The 17,225-nt window shown below is 34.5% G+C and overlaps 3 protein-coding genes across 6 annotated transcripts; 1 reads left to right on the top strand and 2 right to left on the bottom strand.

The window, feature by feature from the left end:
* Positions 1-713: 713 nt before the first annotated feature.
* slc5a8 (solute carrier family 5 member 8) lies at positions 714-11,090 on the top strand. The gene is made up of 15 exons (XM_067390937.1): positions 714-1,037; positions 1,918-1,983; positions 2,071-2,122; positions 2,513-2,580; positions 2,973-3,127; positions 3,203-3,343; positions 3,438-3,567; positions 3,695-3,783; positions 4,723-4,832; positions 4,917-4,984; positions 5,068-5,154; positions 9,428-9,627; positions 9,696-9,799; positions 9,887-9,975; positions 10,953-11,090. The coding sequence occupies exons 1-15, from the start codon at positions 747-749 to the stop codon at positions 11,061-11,063; spliced, it is 1,761 nt and encodes a 586-aa protein (XP_067247038.1). The 5' UTR covers positions 714-746; the 3' UTR covers positions 11,064-11,090.
* Positions 11,091-11,150: 60 nt separating this feature from the next.
* lyrm5a (LYR motif containing 5a) lies at positions 11,151-12,105 on the bottom strand. 3 transcript variants are annotated; one of them, XM_067390938.1, is made up of 3 exons: positions 12,052-12,105; positions 11,713-11,784; positions 11,151-11,515 (listed from the first exon to the last, which is right to left on the bottom strand). In XM_067390938.1, the coding sequence occupies exons 2-3, from the start codon at positions 11,755-11,757 to the stop codon at positions 11,303-11,305; spliced, it is 258 nt and encodes an 85-aa protein (XP_067247039.1). In that variant the 5' UTR covers positions 11,758-11,784; positions 12,052-12,105; the 3' UTR covers positions 11,151-11,302. The 3 variants fall into 3 exon arrangements, with proteins under 3 accessions (XP_067247039.1, XP_067247041.1, XP_067247040.1); XM_067390940.1 differs by having other exon boundaries at positions 12,056-12,092; XM_067390939.1 differs by having other exon boundaries at positions 11,979-12,078.
* A 101-nt stretch (positions 12,106-12,206) lies between these two features.
* usp18 (ubiquitin specific peptidase 18) lies at positions 12,207-16,735 on the bottom strand. Of its 2 annotated transcripts, none has more exons than XM_067390933.1 (11): positions 16,596-16,735; positions 16,389-16,505; positions 15,844-15,940; positions 15,611-15,747; positions 15,452-15,531; positions 14,001-14,135; positions 13,805-13,900; positions 13,117-13,266; positions 12,872-13,024; positions 12,728-12,762; positions 12,207-12,588 (listed from the first exon to the last, which is right to left on the bottom strand). In XM_067390933.1, exons 2-11 carry the CDS (start codon positions 16,465-16,467, stop codon positions 12,531-12,533), a joined length of 1,020 nt encoding a protein of 339 aa, XP_067247034.1. In that variant the 5' UTR covers positions 16,468-16,505; positions 16,596-16,735; the 3' UTR covers positions 12,207-12,530. The 2 variants fall into 2 exon arrangements, with proteins under 2 accessions (XP_067247034.1, XP_067247033.1); XM_067390932.1 differs by having other exon boundaries at positions 12,208-12,588; positions 16,389-16,519; positions 16,596-16,728.
* Positions 16,736-17,225: the final 490 nt, after the last annotated feature.

Below are 17,225 nucleotides of genomic sequence, written 5' to 3'. Positions count from 1 at the left end.
CAATACAAACTCTATGCAATTATCAATCATATTTGACGTTTCCTCATATCCTCGTACACTTTTACTGGCATCTAGGTTTTATCTAGATATTACAGCTTAAACACAGTTCATGAACACTAGATAAACCTTGTTGATTTAGAAGTAAACATGGGCACTGATAGCTACCATATTAGCATTGTTCAAATTTTAAAATCCTACATTACCTGTTGCACATTCACAATAATTTGTGTATATATATATATATATATATATATATATATATATATATATATATATATATACATAATTTAACTTAAACCTTTAAGTACACATACAAAGATTAATAAGGTTGAAAACATTAGGCTGAACTGGTAGTAAGTAGGGATTGAATTCTCTTTCTGTGTCTCACACAGAAGAATAAACAAATTATGTCATTACCGAAAGAAAGAAAAAAATTCCAGCCCAACTGCTGTGTAAGGAGGAATGAATGTGATACGGGTGAGATGATGACAAGCACACAGCTCCAGGAACAATCACAGTCTCTCTGACTGACTGCACTGCAAAGAGGCTCCTCAGACTGTCATGACACAATCTCTGAACAATCAGCTTTCAATGAGTACCTGATGATCACCGATAATATTTTGAAAATAGAGCTACAAAGGCTGCTTTGCAAAATCAAGAGATCCTGTTAAAAAAAAGTTCAGACGTGCACTAAGATGTTAAGTGGACCTACCTTCAATGTGTGGGACTATGTGGTCTTCACCTTAATGCTGGTCATCTCTGCAGGAATTGGGGTGTATTACGCCTTCGCCGGAAGAGGTCAGAGCAGCTCCGCAGACTTTCTGGTGGGAGGACGGAGTATGACGGCGGTACCGGTGGCCCTGTCCCTGACGGCCAGCTTCATGTCAGCAATCACCGTTCTGGGGACCCCGGTGGAAGTGTATCAGTACGGAGCCATCTTCATCCTCATCTGCTTTTCTTATGCTCTGATGGTGGCAGTAAGCTCTGAGATCTTCCTGCCAATCTTCTACAGACTGGGCATTACCAGCACCTATGAGGTGAGATGAGAAAAAAAACTCTTTAGCATAAACACCTTTTATTGTTGAATTCAGAGTTATGATTGTTAACTAAAACTAAAATTTCGACTAAAAACATTTCTCTTCATTGAAATGGAGCTGAAATAAAAAACCTAAACTAAACTAAAATTATAAAACCAAAAAATAAAAAAATAAAAATAAAATGACAAAAAGCACAATTACAACAAATGTAACTAAAATTATCATGAAAACTAAAAATATAATAAATGCTAATTCAAAATAAAACTAAACTAAAATAAAAAAAATAATATTTCTGAATGCAAATGGTAACTTTACTGAATATATTAAAGGTAAAACATTAATCATCAGGGTTATTATAGGTTATTATAGTAACTAGCAAAAACATTTCTGTTAATTGAAATAAAGCAGAAATAAAACAAAAATTAAATGTTGCTTTGGCAACTATCTGATAAGTTTAAAGCACTAAAATTATTACATAGAAATTAATAAAAAAACTAGTTAAAACTAAATAAAATACTATATACTATGACATTTAATTTATTACTATACATTAAATAAATTTCTAACTAAAAAAAATTAAACCTAAAAAGCAATACTTACAAAAAAAAATAATAAAATGACAAAAACAATGAAATGACTAAAAATCAAACTAAAATTAGCATGAAAACTGAAAATATAAAAATAAAATATAATTAAAAATAATAGTTAAAACAAAAACTAAACAATGTTGCTAATCTAAAATATCAACTTTATTTAATATATTAAATGTAAAACATTAATGATGTTAAAACGTGTCAATAGTGCATTCATTCTGATGTAAAAGCAACTGCAACGTAACTTAATTTTTCCACCTCTAATGTATAAATTATCTTTTTTGCAGTATCTGGAGATGCGTTACAATAAAGTAATTCGTCTTTTTGGGACAGTCCTGTTTATCATACAGACAGTGAGTGTTTTCCTTGCTATGATCAGTCTCATTAAATCATACAGAAAAAACTCAATTTAGTTTAGATTATTTTCCATCTCTTCTCAGGTATTGTACACTGGTCTGGTTATTTACGCTCCAGCTTTGGCTTTAAACCAAGGTAGGATTTTCTTTGCACTTCAACAATTACCAATGACTAGTTTAATTCTACATTAACCTTATTCTTGAACCAGAAATTTCTACTTTGCTTCCTTTACTTTTTAAAAGGATGCCATAGCAGAACCATTTTGTATTTTTTTTAAAACCATTATTTCTTAACGTGAACAACATTTTAATAATCTAAAGGACCCTTTTCCACTATAAAGAATCATTTGTGCATTAGAAAGGTTCCATGGATATTTAAGATTATTCATGTAATTATAGATGCCAGTAAAGAACCTTTATTTTTTAAACTCCAACTGCATTATTTGTGAAGTGCATGGTGTAATAAGTATGCTTGATAATGCGCAGCACTCTATGGTCAAGTGAACTCTCTCCTCTCTCTTCTCAGTCACAGGTGTGGATCTATGGGGTGCCGTCATGTCGACTGGAATCGTCTGCACTCTCTACTGTACATTAGTATGTTAGTAAAAGAGTAGAACTGCACGACTGAATAAACTGAGAAAACTAAAATTATTATTATTATTACTTAATCGTTTTAAAATAATGATTCAATGACTTCAATTGTTTCATTACTGCATTAATCAACCTTTTTGAAAGAATCTCCTGACTGAATGATTCAATGACATGTACATTTTTAACAATCAGTTTTCGCCACCTAATTGATGCAATCTTTATTTGAAGCATCAAGTTACTTTCAAAACTTTTTTTACTCTATTTTGTTCTCTACTTATTCACTAAGTCACATACAACTGGAAAAGTCACAAAGCCTTCAAATATTGTTGTGGACAATCGGGGGCCTTGGAGTCAAAAAGGTTAAGAAGCATTGATATGTCCCATTACCCTGGCAGGGCGGTCTGAAGGCGGTGGTGTGGACGGACGTGTTCCAGGTTGGCATCATCTTGGCTGGTCTTTTGGCTGTCATCATCCAATCAGTGCTTCTGCAGGGCGGGATCTCCACTATCATCAGTGACTCCTCCCAGGGTGGCCGACTCAACCTATGGGAGTGAGTTGTGACATGACTGACAGGTACAGGAATGCATAATTAAACACTTTCTCATGTTGTGTCCAACCCTCTCAGCTTCGATCCAAACCCTCTGAGGAGACACACATTCTGGAGCATCACAGTAGGAGGGACGTTCCTCTGGACCAGTGTATATGGCATTAATCAAGCTCAGGTGCAGAGATATGTATCATGCAAGTCCCTGTTCCATGCCAAAATGTGAGCATTGCACAAAAAATAATTCTCGGCTTCACATTGAAATAGATGTATAACTAAACCTTTTGTGTGTATGTGTCTTTTTGTCTCTTTCCAGGGCTTTGTACATTAACTTAGTGTGTCTCTGGGCTATTTCAATATGCTCAGTATTTTGCGGCTTGTGTTTATACTCCATTTATAAGAACTGTGATCCATGGACAGCAAAGAAGGTGTCTGCTCAAGACCAGGTACATCATAAACCACAGCAATGTATCTCAAATGAAACAATATTATAATCTTTGCATGTTATTACAAGTCTTGATGCTATTACCAATCAATGCAACATCAATGTCTCCCTCTATAATATGCAATAAGCTTATGCCATACCTGGTCTTGGACATCCTGAGCGAATACCCTGGTCTGCCAGGACTGTTTGTGGCAGCAGCATATAGTGGCACTTTAAGGTTTGTTCTCTATTAAGAGGTACAGATCACCCAAAATAGTACTTTTATCATTATTTACTTACCCTCATGTTGTTCGAGACCCATATGTCCTCCTGTAGAACACAAAAAAGACATTTAACAGAGAATGTCCAAGTAGCTCTTTGCCATACAAAGAAACTATGGCTCAAAAAGGATCATACCATTAAACTATCTTTCTTGTTATTCTTATAAACTGTTAAGATAGTGTTGTGGGAGGGGACAGAATGAAAATTAAATATAAAACCAAGTACTTAATCAAAAACACCCAACATCTGTTAAAAATAGTTAACATGAACTAACAACAAATTATTCTTCTACAGCTTTCATTAATGTTAGTTCATGTTAATTTCAACATTTACTAATGTTTTATAAAGTTGTATCTATTAACATTAATGCATTGTGAACATGAACAAGCAATCAGCAATTGCATTTCTACATTTCTAACAAATATTAATAAATGCTTTATAAAACATATCGCCCATTGTTAGTTCAGGTTAGCTAATGCACACTGGGGGGGGAATAGTGTAGAAACAATTTTCACGCAGAAATTGCTAGTAAATTTCACAATTACAAAGAAATAGCAAGCAACACATTGAATTAGATGAGAAACTTTGAAAGACTGAAATAGTATTTTTTAGTAAAACATACTCCAATAATCTGTTTTACAGTCCTTTAATGTTAACAAATGAGACCTCACTGTAGAGTGTTACCTAAAATATTCCTCTCTATTTTAAAGCATGTAAATTTGTGCCATTCGTTCCCACTTGCATCATAACCAATATGATGCAAGTTTAAATGCAAGAAGGAATGACATGCAGATAAGTTAAAAACATTTTTTCAAGTGAAAATTGTTTTAAACACCCTTTACCACATGCATCACATTAGCATTTCTTGAACATGCATTATATTTATTGTTTACAGTACAGTCTCCTCCAGTGTAAATGCTTTGGCTGCGGTAACTATTACAGATCTGATGCGTCCATACCTCAGTCTGTCAGAGAGGCAGCTGTCCTGGGCTTCAAAGGGCATGAGTGAGCAAATATCTTCATTTAGAGCCCATCAACACATTATCAGTGATTCTAACTACTAAACTAGATATTATTTCCCAATCACAGGTGTGTTTTATGGTGCCGTGTGCATTGGAATGGCTGGTCTAGCATCTTTGATGGGAGGGATGCTACAGGTGGGTTACTGATGAATTATGTGAAAATTACAGGGCAAATAATGGCATAATCTTTATTTTTCCATCTGTTTGCTCCTCAACAGGCAGCTATTAGCATCGTAGGAGTGCTTGGCGGACCTCTATTGGGCCTCTTTTCACTTGGCATCCTGTTTCCATGCGCCAACACAAAGGTTTTTATGGCTAGACTTTAACCAAGTAAATCTGACCCCCATTTTTGAGCATAGATTTGAACTTAAATGGCTGTAATTCATGAATACAGACCTATGGTTGGTCTCTTTTTAAAGAAGATTCTCGGCAGAAGTTTGTTAACTGTAGCAAATGTACTGAACTAAACATTTTTATTCTAAAATGTATTTTACAAAATATATATATATATATATATATATATATATATATATATATATATATATATATATATATATATCAATATATATTAATAGGACAGACGTTGACTGTCCTATTCCTGCACTAGAATATAGAAATATCTTTTACTGTACCTTCTGATTACACTGCAAAAAGTGATATTCATTCCTCTGTATTTTTGTCCTGTTTTCCAGTGATACTTAAAGGGGTGCTTATGCTTTTTCACTTTTTCAACTTTAGTTAGTCTGTAATGTTGCTGTTTGAGCATAAAAAAGATACAAATCTCAAAGTCCACTCCAAAGGGAGATCATTTATTTAACAGAATCCACTTTTCAAGAACTACAACGAACGGCTTGTTTGGACTACAATGTGTTTTTCCGGATCTTGTGAAGTCACAATGTTACTCATTTAAATAATTCCTGTCCAGTCTTTGCGGCTCTTTAACCGATCAAACAGCTTATAAAAACGCAGAAAAAAAAGTTATCAAACATGCAACAGCAAGATCATATATGATGCAGAGACCAAAATGCAAATTGCTGTGCGTTTATTTGTGCATTAAATTATAGCAAAATCCATGTGTATATTGTGTTGCATGTAATGGTAATTTGCAGCATGCATTTGTGGGAAGCTTTAAAGTATTAGTCCTGTATGTCCTACGCCTTCCCTATTCTACTAACAAACGCAGCGCAAGTTACAATTTTTCCGTAAGTAGAATACGGAAGGAGTAGGACATACAGCGTAAACCTTTTGGAGAATACGGAAATGTGGTTTTGGCAGAAGCACTTAGAAGGCGAACATTTGTTTATAGCATACAGTTGTATATTTTTTTCGAAAATGACCAATCTTTTCGCTAGATTAGCCCCTTATTCCTCGTCTGGTATCATTTAAAGCCCTTTGAAGCTGCACTGAAACTGACATTTTGACCTTAAGTCCATTGAAGTCCACTATAAGGAGAATAATCCTGAAATGTTTTCATCAAAAACCTTAATTTCTTTTCGACTGAAGAAAGAAGGACATGGACATCTTGGATGAAATGGGGGTGAGTAAATTATCAGGAAAAGTTTAATTGAAAGTGGACTAATCCTTTAATGCTTTTAATGAGAGCGAAATAAAACTGTGTTGTCAGGCTCCCCTCATCCCACTTTTGTAGCATTTTTCAAAACTCTGGTGAGAACTGACTGCTGCTGAAACAGACCCATGACCCTTTAATTCAAAGGAAAGTTTGAATGTTCTTGCTTTAAGCATAAATCCACTTAAAGTGGCCCAATTATGCTATTTGAAAGGTTCCTAATTTTTTTAGAAGGTCTCCTAAAACCGGTTTGCATGCAAAGCTCAGCCATTTTACACATTGTAAAGGCAGTAACGATGGCGTCGATTTTACCCTATCAATCTGAGCGCGAGCCCGATGATGAAATATCGGAATAACTAGTTATTCAACCGACGACGACGAGCTACTCAGTTGGACGTACAATATGAGAAGTTGCAACTGTAATTCCCCACCATTAGTTTTAACAAGTGTATGTCCATCACCAAACTGATGCGTATATTTCTAGGTAATTGCGGTGCACACGTGGGGAACTGTAATTAACAGTATCATAGTGCATTCTTTAACCGAGCACTAACGTGAATGACTGATGTAACAATAAAGTTGGTAAAAAAAATCTTGCTCCATCCTTTATCATGACTCCAATTAATAACGACAGACATTTTATATATTATTCGACACATTTCTAGACAATTGCAGGCCCACAGCTCATTAGCAGAGCTAGAATGTTAGTTAGCCAAAGACCTGCTGCTGCACAAAACTAGTTGCATATTTTGCACAGTCGACAGAACAATAAGGCAGCAATTATTAATCATACTTACAGTTTGTGAAACAAACTGGCCATCTTTCAAGGACAGCAGTTTTATGAATCCAGCGTTGAACTCGCGGAGATTGGAGAAACAGTCGGAAACACATCAAAAGATTGGGATTATACTGCTGTGGTATCATAGTAAAGATGAATTTTAAATACTGATTCTTCGCATCCATCCTTTGGAAGTGAAAATAAACCTAATTTAATTTCACAGCGCAGAGCACGTGTCTTGTCGACATTAATGAGCGTTTCTAATCTTCTCGAAAGTCCACGCAGATCGTAGGCGGGCCTTATTATGCAAATGAGTTAACTCGTGACGTGTTAACTTCACGGAAATGGGATTCGAATTACAAACAACTCCTTTAAACAGTTCAGAGTCGACTCTTTCTTTTGAGAGAAAATAACTTTATTTATGATGCACTTTCAGCTTTACAACTTTGCAGAGTGTTTACATTCAAATACAGCTACATTACACACTGCATGAAAGGTCATTTTCAAAAATCCATAATAGGGGCATTTTCATTTTGTTTCATTTTTCAAGACTTAATTTTACATTTCCATCTCAAGTAAATGTACCTTGAATATATTTATACTGGAAAACAAGTCAAAATTCTGAGGCAGCACTAACCATGAGCAATACATTTGTTACTGCATTTACTAATCTTCGTTAACCTTAGTTAAAGAAAATACAGCAGTTGTTCATTGTTTGTTCATTGTTAGTTCACAGTGCATTAACTAATGTTAACAAGATTTTAATAATGTATTAGTAAATGTTAAAATTAACATTAACAAAGATTAATAAATGTTGTATAAGTTCAGTTCATTATTAGTTCATGTTAACTAATGTAGTTAACTAATTAACCTTATTGTAAAGTGTTACCAATTTAATGCCATGACTTTATGAATTGCCCAGTTCCAGCCTTCAGACTAAAATGCATATTTGAGCAGTCTTAACTGAAAGCAACTTGCACTGACATATCTTAAAATATGTCAGTGCCATTGTTTTGTCTCAAGATGCAAACCAGTAATGTTTTTTCTAAGGCACATTTATAAAAGCTACGTAAATGTACTAATTTAACCAAGGCCTAATCCTGGTGTAATATCTGTCTGTGAAACCAGGACTAAAGGTGCGTAACAATTTGTGTACTTATGCACTATTCTATGACATTTTTAAGTGTGAGTAGTGCGTTCACACAGAAAATTCCAAAAAGAAATAGTGCACTTTAAGTACCCAGATGATGCACTAAATTAACAGAAAAAAACAAGTGTGGAATGTTAGACACTTCATGCACGCAACTGTCGCAGCTTTAATTACAGCGGAGGGAAGGTATCAGACTGTGTTGTTAAATGACAAAATAACCTTATGCAATTTGCGCACTACGTGGATGAGTACATAGTGTATAGTATGTCATTTGGGACGCAACTTAAAACTTTGTCCTCTGATTTAAGATATTTTAAGGCCTTAAAGGGGTCATGAACTGAGAAATAAAATTTTCCTTGAGCTTTTGACATATGAGGTCATCATCTTTAAGAATATCCTGTAAGTTTCAGAACTAAAAAAGTCATTGTTAGTCCAAAAATAGCTTTTATTATAACCGAGCCCAGATAACGAATCGTTGTGGAATGTGCCTCTTATACGTAATAGACTAATTTCTGATATGTAATGATTCATTAACAGTCAGATGTTCTTTGTCTATGTGTCAGTAAATTAAACCAGTGACTAAACGGTCAATTTCACATTGTTTCTTTTAGTATGATGAAAATAATCTGTTATTTAAACTGTGATTAAATTATACATAAAGCAATCAAAGAACACTCCCTTTACAATCACTGGAGAAGCTGTCAATCAAAGAGCACAAGTTTATCAGTGACTCAGTTCTGGACTCTCGCCAAAACTCCCATTATAATAAATTAATCTCTAATTTAATTTGTGTTTGCAATGTTTGTTATGATAAAAGCATTTGTTAGTGTGCAGAAATTGAGTTAAAATGATAAAATCACTGCATATCTGAGATCAGCTAGAATGCTCATCACTGCAACCTTTCATGCCACAATCTAAATATAATGCCATTCATCTAAATGTAATGCTATAATCAACACTTTTCACCAATTAAGACTTAGAAAACCCTGAAAAAGCAATAAAAAGTGTCAGGCTAATGTGTATTTTTCTTTATTAAATGCAAAAATCTAGTGGTCATTACAGTTGAAAGTGTGGCTGTTTTAGGGAGGTTTGGCAGGGCTACTGTCTGGTTTGGTGCTGTCACTGTGGGTGTGCATTGGAGCACAGATATACCCTCCACAACCAGAGAACAGCAGACCGCTGCTTCTGACGACACATGGCTGTAACTTCTCAATGGCACCAGACGGCACTAACTGGACTGCAAATATGGACAATCTCACAATGAAAGAGGAGAATCAACAAAGGTGGGTTTTGAAAATCATTCAAGTCAAAATCTACTGGCTGATATGTAACAGGCTCCATCTCTTATCAGGCCTTTCCTGGCTGATAATTGGTACTCACTCTCATACCTGTACTTCGGCCCATTGGGGACTGTGACGGTCATTGCCATAGGGCTTATTATCAGCATTCTTTCGGGTATGAGACATACCGACATGTGAAGCACTCAACATAATGTTGTCATTGTTCTGGGTAACTGATGTTTTCTATATTTGTGTTTCCAAGGGGGCAGACAGATGAAACTGCAACCTGGACTCACGCTATCAAAAGAGGACCTCACCTGCTACAAAATCTACAATGTACTCAAAGAAAAAGTGAGTATAGATTTCATTATGCATTTTATATATACACAGTAAAATCCCCAGAGTTAAATCAACTCTGCTCAGAGTACATATGGTCCCTCTCTAAGTGTTAAACTAACACTAAAGCAGAGTTAAAGTTGAGATATTTAACCAATTAATAAGGCTGTGACTGAAGTCAGTTGTAGTTCTTGTGTTTCTCTTTTCTTCTGTGATTCTGCTCGTTAACAGCAGGTGTTCATCTCTAATGCACAATCATCACTTAATTAATTGCTTAACTCTGGAGATTTTGCTGTGTATGTATATATATATATATATATATACACACTACCAGTCAAGTAGTGTATATTTTAAGTTTGGAAACATTACTATTTTTAATGTTTTTGAAAGAAGTCTCTTATGCTCATTAAGGCTGCATTTATTTCATAATAAATACAGAAAAAACAATAATATTGTGAAATGATTGAAGGATCATGTGACAGTGAAGACTGGAGTAATGATGCAGAAAATTCAGCTTTGCATCACAGAGATAAATTATATTTTAAAGTATAATAAAATAGAAAACCATAATTTTAAATTGTAATAATATTTCACAATATTTTTTTTTTCTGTATTTATTATGAAATAAATGCAGCCTTAATGAGCATAAGAAACTTTGTTCAAAAACATTAAAAATAGTAATGTTTCCAAACTTTTGACTGGTAGTATATATATATATATATATATATATATATATATATATATATATATATATATATATAATATTTTATTATATATAATATATATTATATAATATATATATATATATATATATATATATATATATATATATATAATATTTTATTATATATAATATATTATATATATATATATATATATATATATATATATATATATATATATATATATATATATATATATATATATATATATATACACACACTCATACTATTCACATAACTTTTTTCATTTTCAATTATTTGCATTAAAAGGTTTCCGGAAGGTCGGGTAAGCTTGACCTTGTGCAGGAGCTGGAGAAATCCTTTGGAAAAAACAACTTTGCTTTCTGTGAAGTAGAGTTATCTACTCAAACGCTTCCTTGAAACACCATTACAATGAAAGGTCTTTAAACAAACATGCATACATACCTAAGAAACATGTCACTTTCATTACAATCAACAGCTCAATTGTAAATGTAACAAAGATGTTGTAGTAGTAGTAGTAGTAGTAAAAATAAACGTTTATGTCCAAATCAGTTATAGTGCAACACATCAGATACAGATATTCAAAAACCTCTGAGACATATATATAGTCTGGCACTTGTGACAGAAAACATTGTTGATTAATGCTCTGGTTCGTAATAGCGTTTCTTCATTGCTCTGTATTTCCTGAGGAAGTAAAGCGCCTCGAGTTCTTTGATCACAAAATCTCCACGGTCAATCAGCTTTTGGATTTTCTCAGGATCTGTGACATCTTTGTTCTTCATGAAAGCAGCTTTCAGACGCTCCCTGAAGTATGCAGTGCCTTTTGGATATTCCCGTCCAAGATACAAAAGCTGCAGAAAATAAATTAAATACCAAAGCAATGGATAGTCACTATTACAGTTTTACACATCTTCTTTATTTTGTGATTCTACTGCCATGCAATGTTATGTCTAATAAAGGATGACAAAGTACCACTGAACAATATTTCATTTGAAAATATAAGATGTTACAAGAAAGCCAAAGGAAACTGTCAGAAGATGATACTTACATTTTTGTACAATCTGATCACCTCTCCTCTCAGTGGATTAGTCATTTTAACCTCTTTCTCTCTCTCTCGATACTGAGATAGAGAAAAAATAAAAAATTAAAATAGACAAGAACAAACAATAATACACCTCAGTATATCATATTCAATAATAGCATGCAACACACAGTTACACACAAGAATGTAGACTAAAAGTTAGAATTGCAGTCTATGCATTTATATTTTACGGTTATGGTTATACATTAACACGGTAGCAAATGCAGACGTACTGAGGGGAAAACGTAATGTTCAGTTGAGTAAGGTTTTCTGTAAGAAATGGGCTTTATTTCAGTGTTTGCTCACCTACAAGATCATGACAGAGGTGTTTACCAGGACGTGCAGGGGAAATGCTATGACATGGATGCTTTTCAAAATAAGTCTGAAAGCGCGATGCTTCTCAAAATAAAAGCCAGGTTGCATTTTTCAAAATAAAAGTCTTTTAACTTTAAGCGCAGTTTATCTTTTATTCCATATTTTATATCTACACAGCAATAACTTGAGATCACAGGCAACATTATTATAAAACATAGTCATTTTTATTAAACAATATCAATAAACATAACAAAATAATAACTGCCAAAGTACCGTAATCCTATCTGTGTCCATTATAAACCACAATCAACATGAAAATATACGGATTTACATTCTTGCATTCAACACCTCTCTGCATACTTATACACCAAATATAAATAGACTTTGGTCCTATTCTTGGAATATTCTCTGTATTAAACCATAGTGTCCTGCTATTAAGGAAAACATGAGGACTGCAGTGTTCCCAACTGTTATCCAGATGAATTCCAGCTCTCCTTCCTGTACAGAAGCAAGTAGGCTGTGCTGCTTCTAAAACAGTATACAAAATTATAATCAAAAACTGGAAGATGTTGCAAAGTGAATAAAGTAATAATTATTTAGCAGGTCTGTGTTTGTTTGTGTGTTGTTCTCTTTTTAAAATGTCTGTGACAAGATGACTAAGAATTACCCTTTATATGTGTACTGCACGTCCGCCCATGTGGCCTGAGACAAATGAATAAAAATAATTACTACACCAAATTACATATCAGTCTCAAATCTCAATATTATCTATTTCAGATCATTCTGTTTCTAGTCAGTCTCTATCTCTTACGGGTTGCACGCAGTTGTCATCAGCATAGTACCAGGCCTGGTCCTGAAATCGCCTGATGTAAGCCGTGTAGTGACCAAACATAGCAGATCCTAGATGAACTATTACTGCATAGAGACTGTAATGCTCATCAGACCTGCGAGAATCATTCGCAACCTAAAACAAGCATACAACAAGTCAAGCATATATTATTATTAATATTATTATTATTATGACTTTTATCATTGCAAAATATATACTACACATGCATTTTCTGATTGTCCTGTAGCAAAAACATCTGTGTTGAAAGTTTCAGGGAAGGTGACTTTGCTGTTGAGTTTCCTTGTGAAGCCATGATCGTTTCTGAATCTTTTCAAGTGGACACACAGAATCGGAGGCAATGAGACAAGTTTCAGTTCCTACATGAAAAAACAAAAGCAAAATTCAAACAAGTAACTTAAAAGGGGCATGCATATCGTGTGCTAAAATTGCATTAAAATCTTTGCCATATTACCACACAAAAACAGTAATTATAAAATCAAAATTGACATTTCTTAAGTTTTTATGGAATATTGCAACATTTATTAATGATTCATGCACAACATTATTTTTTAATTCATGTGCCCTCATAATTTTAATTCAAAATAATTTCCACTCTCTCTCACAGCGACATCTCTTCTCTGATGATGATGTGTTTACTGGCACGAGGGCGGGACAACCTGTCACTCACATGAGATCAACCAATAGCATACTACAATGATCCAAACAATTCCATGTGGACAAAATCATGTCCCATCCATACATTTTTTCCTGTTTGAGAAGCCGTTTGACTCATAATAGATAAGTAAACACTATCTCAACGTTCATTTCCTGCCAACTTAAAACATTTCTAAACTGTCATTACGAAATATTATATTGTTTGATAATGGCAAAAAAAAGCACACTAAAAGCACACACATGAGTGGATGGCTGCTTCTGGTCACACCGGTCACAGTAACACTCCTCACCGTCCACCAGGTTTTGAAGCTGGAAAAAGGAGTTGATGCAGCTCTCCTGAAGAACATAAGGAGAAACTTTGTGTAATTTACTCAAGGTCATTTACATTACTATGTATATTACAGATGTTCTGACTATCAATTTTTAACTTGTTTACCAGGGTGTTTCCCCTTTCACAGATTGCCAAAGGAAGGCTGAAAAGAGATGTGGGCGTTCGCTGAATGGATGCGCAATGTGCACACGTCACCTGTGTCTCTACCTTTATCTCATAGAGGCTGCGGATTTCCTGAGCCTGAAAAAGTGAAGACTTTAATTGAATATTCTCATTCACACAGTTCACACTTAAAGGGTTAGTTCACCCAAAAATGAAATTTCTATCATTAATTTCTCACCCTCCTGTCATACCAAACCCGTAAGACTTTCATTCATTTTCAGAACACAAATTAAGTTATTTTGGTTTTTTTTATCCTCCATTGAAAGCAATGAAATTACTACATTCAATGTCCAGAAAAGTACAAAGACATTCCCTGTGTCTCAATCAGCTCCCTAGTTCAGTAGTCAGGGCACTAACCAGGGAGTCGGCCATTTTAAGGGCTGTCTCAATCGCAGAATCCTTTCAGGGCACTGAAACGTTCGCTCCCTGAAAAGTACCACAATGCACCGTGAAAACCAGGGAGCATCGATGCTCACTATGCTCCCTTAACGGAAGTTCTGAAGCGCGAAACTTGAATCACGTGAGCCAACTCACTACACATAACGATACGCGATAGATGTTTTTAAAAATACAAATCGTTATTTTATTATATTTCAGCATAAACATACATCGGTAGACAAGTAATGAACATAATCTAGCTAACATTTATAGGGTGTGTCTCAATCAGTTCCCTAGCTCCCGAATTCGGGCACTGGTAAGGACAGTAAAAGACGGCTGAAATATTGCACGTATATGTAACAAGCAAATAATTAATCATAACGTACTTTAAATAGCATTACAAGTAATGTCAGAAATTATCAGCTCTGTTGTTGTTCATAAATACCAGTAGTAATGTTGTACAATGAGGACGTTGTCACGTCGCCGGAAATAAGAGTCATGAGTGTCCCAATGTGTAGTGAACTAGCATCTTTTACTGTCCTTACCAGTGCCCGAATTCGTGTACACGATATACTGATTCACGAGCTCGGTATCTAGGGAACTGATTGAGACACACCCATTGTTAAAATAGTTAACGTGGCTACAGTGGTTCATAATGCTATGAAGTGACGAGAATACTTTTAGTGTGCAAAAAAACAAAACAAAAATAACAACTTTATTAAACACAATTCATCTGTCCCTTGTCATTCTCATAGACAGTAAAAGAATGAGTCATTCTGCTACACTATTTACGTTGCAGCACTTCCAGGTTCTGAATTTTATTGTTTTCAATGGAGGATAAAAAAAAAATGACTCGGATTCCATCAAAATATCTTAATTTGTGTTCCGAAGATGAACGAAGGTCTTACAGGTGTGGAACGATATGAGGGTGAGTAATTAATGACAGAAATTTCATTTTTGGGTGAAGTAACCCTTTAACAAAATCTGTACACATCTATTTTTACTTCAAAACCCACCAAGCAATGATCAGGCATCTGCTTCTGAATGAGATTGAGGATAAGGTGGAATATTTCATCCGCATCCTGTTGAGTGTATCCTACAGCACAATGACAAAATACACTCAGAACGACACCATTTTCTTAAGTATACAATTTAAGGGTTGATATGATGCATACGGCGGATGGTGTGACGGTAAAGGCTGTTCAGGAAGTCTCTGTGCGGAGAAGGATGTGATGCATCCCTCATGGCTAGCAGGGTGTTCTTCAAATGCAGTGGGATGTTACTCTGTTCGATCCTATCTGATGGATTCCATCTTTAAATGACAGGCATTAAAAAGAAAATATTTAGCATGTGTTATTATTGGTAGTTTGGAAGTGTGCAGCATAGTCAACTGATAATGGAGCTTTACTTGTTCAATATGTCCAGTAGTTCAGTAGTGGCAGAAAAGGACTGAAGCAAAGCATTAATACAGCAGGATAGACTGTCGTTGAAAAGGCCTCTCACTTCTGAAACATCAGATCATAGATAATTTTGTTAGTTACAGCATTCGTTTCAGCATTTACATCAAAAAAATGGTTCAGGAAACTGAATTACAGTAGTTCTCAGAACAGCTAATGCAGCGTTTAGGGCCGTTCACACAGAACATTAGCTACTTTTTCATTGTTTTTCAATGTAAACGCGCTAGACAGACGTCTTTAACCTTTATGCTGGCATCTTTTGCAGATTCTTGTGCATTAAAACGCAATCAACTTTAAAATAATAAAAAAAGAAGAATAAAATGTTCTGTCGTGTTTTTAACAGCAAAAAAAGCCATCTGTGTGAACCGGCCCTTTGTTTGCTATTATGTGTGATTTAAAAGTAGCTAAATGAAATTCAAATCTTTTTTTTATTGTAGCTTAATTATGTTTTAATTAAAATCTGTGCTGTTATAGATGCAAGTCTTAGCTGATTTACCATAATCCCTGGAATAGTTCCATGATGTGGATCGGCTGAATCGTCCATAATATGCCATTTTACTCCCGAAGTCTCCCATTCACAGACACACAGTACAGCCGCAAAAGCTCCTCAGCGCTGTGTATGGAAACCTGATTTTTTGACACAGTTTGCGTTAAACTGCGCATTACTTTATTGAAAACTGAACTAAGCTTAAGCAGTATTTACCTTCCTCAAGAAACGTCAGCTCCCGGTTCACAGTCAGTTTCAGTCAGACATAAACAGAAACGGCTGATTTTACTTTCAGTTTCAATTCACGCGTCAGTTTCGTCACCGATACGAAACTCATACGCGGTTTACAAGAAATGATTAGGTAACATTTTAAAACAAATTTTGGTGGCACACTTTACAACAAGTTCCGATTAGTTAATGTTAGTTAACTAACAATGAGCTCTAAACATATAGTTACAGTATTTATTCATTTTGTTTACGCTAGTTAATAAAAACAAAAAAACAATTATTTCATGTTAGCTCAGGTACATTAAATAATATTAACAGATGCAACTTTTGATTTTAATTCATGTTAATGTAGTTAAATAATGTGTGGTAAAGTGTTACCCAATTATTATTATTATTATTATTATTATTATCAACAAACATTTAATCAGTAATACATTTTAATTCGAATACACATTTTAGATATAGACTAATTATTTTTAATGTACATAAACCTTTGATACTTAATTGAATAAAAGAACACTTTAAAATAACACTTGTAATTATTTCAAGTCTCATCTGTGACTATTCACTACATTTGCATACTGCATCTGCAGCACAAGCAGAGATGCACATGAACTC

Source organism: Chanodichthys erythropterus, chromosome 8, assembly GCF_024489055.1.
Source record: "Chanodichthys erythropterus isolate Z2021 chromosome 8, ASM2448905v1, whole genome shotgun sequence".
Lineage (NCBI taxonomy): Eukaryota > Metazoa > Chordata > Actinopteri > Cypriniformes > Xenocyprididae > Chanodichthys > Chanodichthys erythropterus.
Note: the sequence above shows the minus strand (reverse complement) of the source record. Positions and strands in the feature narration are given on the sequence as shown.